The sequence below is a fragment of the Oratosquilla oratoria genome, chromosome 15 (assembly GCF_046742065.1).
Source record: "Oratosquilla oratoria isolate Oo_2021 chromosome 15, ASM4674206v1, whole genome shotgun sequence".
NCBI classification, from domain to species: Eukaryota; Metazoa; Arthropoda; class Malacostraca; order Stomatopoda; family Squillidae; genus Oratosquilla; species Oratosquilla oratoria.
In genome coordinates, this window is record NC_134791.1 from 43585336 (window position 1) to 43590012 (window position 4677).

The 4677-nt window shown below is 44.2% G+C and overlaps 1 protein-coding gene across 1 annotated transcript in view; it reads left to right on the forward strand.

The window, feature by feature from the left end:
* The first annotated feature begins 304 nt into the window (after positions 1–304).
* Positions 305–4677, forward strand: part of LOC143033040 (uncharacterized) — a 90611-nt gene continuing 86238 nt past the window's right edge. The window contains exon 1 of the mRNA XM_076198239.1: positions 305–716. Within this exon, the coding sequence (XP_076054354.1) occupies positions 327–716 (390 nt within the window). The 5' untranslated portion in view covers positions 305–326. The remainder of the gene's footprint in view (positions 717–4677) is intronic.

Sequence of the window (4677 nt, forward strand, 5' to 3'; positions counted from 1 at the left end):
GTAGGAGGAAAAAGCCTTTGGTATATGTATGTATGTATAATACTGATGACCCACTTTCGGAGAAGAATAAGCGAAGATATAGAGATCTGTATATTTCGATCACTTACTGTGATCCTCTTCAGCAGAGGATTACAGTAAGTGATCGAAATATACAGATCTCTATATCTTCACTTATTCTTCTCCGAAAGTGGGTCATCAGTATTATCTTACAAATGTGCTACGACATATCTTTGTTGTATGTATGTATGTATCTACTTATTCATTAATTCATTTATCATCCATTTTATTTACCTATTTATATATATTTATTCTTTCTCTTCGACAGAATGTGCGAGCGCGTGGTGCTGTACGAGCGGTGTCTTGCCCTTCAACTCGTCCGCACACACCCGCCTCCATGCCCGTCCACGCAAGGCCCACCGCCGCCCGTCCAGACCTTGCCCCCACCCTCCACCACCTCCTCCTCCTCCACACTCCGCAAGGGGAGTAGCCACTTCACCCTTGGCAGGAACTCTTTCGGGGACGTGAGGAAGTTCTCCGGAGGCCGATTGTTCGGGGGGTCCTCTTCGAGACCGGCCTCGCAATGCAGTGAGGTCTCGCCTCCCTCGGGGAGCTCGACGCCCACGCCCACGAACGGCATCGCCCCCGGCCTTCCGGTGTCCCCGTCGAAGGATTCGAGCCTGGCCAACAAGTACCAGAATGGCTACCTCCTCTTTCAGGTGAGATTTTGCTTTTTGTCTCCGTGTGTGTGTGTGTGTGTGTGTGTGTGTGTGTGTGTGTGTGTGTGTGTGTGTGTGTGTGTGTGTGTGTGTGTGTGTGTGTGTGTGTGTGTGTGTGTGTGTGTGTGTGTGTGTGTGTGTGTGTGTGTGTGTGTGTGTGTGTGTGTGTGTGTTTGCGTATTGCTGTGCGTGCGTGCGTGCGTGCGTGCGTCCGTCCACGGGCATTGGACTTCGATCTCTCTTCGTGACGTGGAAATCTAGGGGGCGGGAACCAATAGACAAAATACACAGAGAACCTGGGAAATTGCGCTGCACTACACAAGAAGATTATCTGCATGATGGCTGGCCAAACTGAACCAGGTTCGGTGAGCTAAGCTTAGCCTAAGTTAGATCAGGTTTGGTCACAAATAATGAAAGAATATTAAAAGTTATTGATAAAAAAATACTATAGATTATCTAATAGTTTTCCTTTCAATAGGATTCACATAAAAGCATATAGCTAAAAGAAAAGATATCTTACATACAGGCTTCCTATACGATTTGCTAAGTGATCTCTCTCTCTCTCTCTCTCTCTCTCTCTCTCTCTCTCTCTCTCTCTCTCTCTCTCTCTCTCTCTCTCTCTCTCTCTTTTCCTCTCTCTTTTCTCTCTTTTCCTCTCTCTTCCTCTCTCTTTGCCTCTTTCTTCATCACTTTGATTTTGCCTTTGGCTTTCCCTTTCTCTTTGCATTTTTCTTTCCCTTTCCTTTTTTCTTTTCTCTTTTCCTTTCCATCTTCCTTTCTTCCTTTCCCTCTCTTTCTCTTCCTCTCACTCTCTCTCTCCCTCTGGGAGAGGAGGGTACACCGCGCCGCACGTCCATTGCCGTCTCCAATAGTTTCGATGATGCACAGTTGTTCCCGCGTCGTCTGCTGCTGCAGCCGCCGTTGCTGCCCGGTTCTATGCCGACTTGAGCTTTTTGTTGGCTTGGCGCCTTGGGACAAGTTAAGGAAATTGTAGCTTCCACTTCATTTTATTCTTTTCTCTCTCGCTTTTCCCCGTTTTTTTTATTTCTGTTGCTGTCGTTTCGGCGTCTCTGTTGCTATCTTAGAATTTGTTTTACGTCGAAATGTCTCTTGATGTGGATATTTGTTTGGTGTTGCTGTTGTGTGTATTTGAGCTTCCTTCAGATGTCGGTGGTGATTATCTTTGACTCCCAAAGGAGGGTATCCTGAGACTATATGTTAGGATAGTAGTTGAGATTAGTAGGTTGTGATAATAGTACTCACTGCTTTCATGGGAGAGGTAGAGGCATAGGCCCGATGGTTTGTGTCAATCGTGATGTTTCACGATGAGTCTGGAGCAGAAAGTGAGTGTCGGATTACAGTTTACCGTGAGTTCCAGGAAAGTGGATGAACGGTCCGCGTCATCATCTGCAGTCTGTATCAAACTTCAAGAAACACATCATCATAAGTCTGGATGCAACTGAGACACGAAATGCCCTAGAAGCCTGTTATTGTTACCATAATCATTGTATCATCATTATCATTGCTATTGTTGTTATCATCATTGTTGTTGTTGTTATTGATACAGGCGGACGAAAAAACTTTGGTTTCGGAGATTTAAAGTTTGCGATAGGAAAATTACTCAAAGGAGGTTGAAATGAAAACAGGTACAAATCAACACTAAACTGGTGAGAGCAAAATTAGATTACATGAAAATCAAATTCGACAATAATACACAAGATTCAAATCAAATGGAAATAAACGAGTAACCTCACAAATACACTTTTAAAGAAAATAAAGAGAAAATAAAGAAATAATTAGCTGAGGCGAATGTAGGTTCTAGGCGTTAATAACTCCTCAGGATAAGTACTGGGTTTTCATATATACGTAGGTATCATCCCAATATACACAGATATCTTTCTGTTCCTGAAATGACCTGCGGTCAAATCTTTACAGTAGTTCCTTGTCTTAGATGTCAATGACCCACGCAGTTCACGCACAGTCCGGTTACTTGACGCATGTGAGAGCCCACTTGAGCTCTTTGGTATCGCACGTGTCTGGTAACCACGTGGGGATTTCGGGCTTCTGTTCGAATCCTGGCCACGGCTCAAAGGTTAGTAATGACCCCTAACCGCTGCTCACTTCGGACCTGAGATGATCTTAGGTTCTTCCGAGTATCGTCACTGATGTGGCTGTAGCGTGGACACCGTTTCCTGCGTTCATGTATAAAGTGTCCCGGATCGCCTGCAATGTTGAAGTCCGGGTGGATATCATCCCCGCAAACCACACACACACGCACACACACACACACACACACACACACACACACACACACACACACACACACACACACACACACACACACACACACACACACACACACACACACACACACACACACACACACACACACACACACACACACACACACACACACGCACACATTAAACTGGGACAAGAGAAGCACAAGAGGACATGGAAAGAAAATAAAAAAACATAGCTACAGAAGAGATCTGAAGAAAAACAATTTTCCACATAGAGTGGTGGACACTTGGAACAAAATGGACAATGCAATAGTGTGCGCAAAAGCCATTCATGAGTTTAAGAGCAAACTAGACACTGTGAGATACAAAGGCGGGACACTACGAGCGTAACTCCCCTTCCTGCAAAATACATCTAGGTAAATACACACACACACACACACACACACACACACACACCTACACCTACACCTACACCTACACCTACACACACCTACCTAGGAGTGATTATCAGCAAAGACATGTCACCAGACAAGCATATCAACAAAATAGTCGGAGAAACCTTCAATTTACTAAAATCAATGAAAGTGGCTTTTGACGACTTGGATGAGGAAATGGTAAAGAAAATATAAGTCACACTGATGAGACCAAGATATGCTGCGACACTATGGACACCCAACACAAAAAAAGAATATAAAGAAATTAGAAAGAATCCAAAGAACAACGACAAAGATGGCGCCGTCACTCTCTAAATTGACATGCGAACAAAGATTGGCCAAACTGGAACTACCAACCCTGGAACAAGAAAGAGAAAGAGGAGATCTAATGGCCATTTACAGAATTGTGAAAGGGGTTGAAGTCCTCGACAGAGAAGTTTATTAAAGTGAGACAAGAGAAAAACAAGAGGACATGAAAAGAAACTCAAAAAGGATAGTTAAAGAAGAGATTTGAAAAAGAAAAGTTTCCCACACAGAGTGGTAGATATCTAGAACAAATTGGATCAGGCAATAGTGTGTGCAAAAAACTATACAAGAATTTAAGAACAAACTTGATGCTGAAAGATACAAAGACGGGTCAATACGAGCATAGCTCCCCTTCCCGTATAATACAACTAGGTAACTAGGTAAACACACACACATACACACACAAATATAAAGATGGGTATACCCCCCACCCCCATGTTCGGATGCTGAGGGCACCCTTAACCCCCCCCCCCCCCCCGCTATGCCAGAGGTACACGGTGATGGGCGAATTACGCCCCGAGGCAGTCTATAGATAGTGTGTAACCCATCCATACCCTGGGGGAATCCCTGGGGGGCGTAGTGCCAAGTGCTGGTGCTTCTTCGGTGGGGAGCGATGGTGGTAGGTATGGACAAGAGGATGCCTACATGTAGCAAGATGCTCTCCGCGGTGGTTTGGCATCGTGAGATTGCCTCTGGAGGCAGGAAACGGGGCAGAAGGGTTGAATGTTGACACGCGTGTCCATAGGGCAGATGTACTTGTAGTGAGATAACAGATGAGCTGGTTTCCAACGTCTTTATCGTTATGATTATCTTTAAGACTACTTTTATTTTCATTAAGGTTGTTGTTGTTGTCATTATTGATGTTATTAGTGTAGAGTAGACATTAATAGTCATAAACATCCCGATATTGGCGTTGTTATTTTCTTGCCATTTTCAGTGATCATTATAACCTATACCGATTCATCAATATTTCGTTCG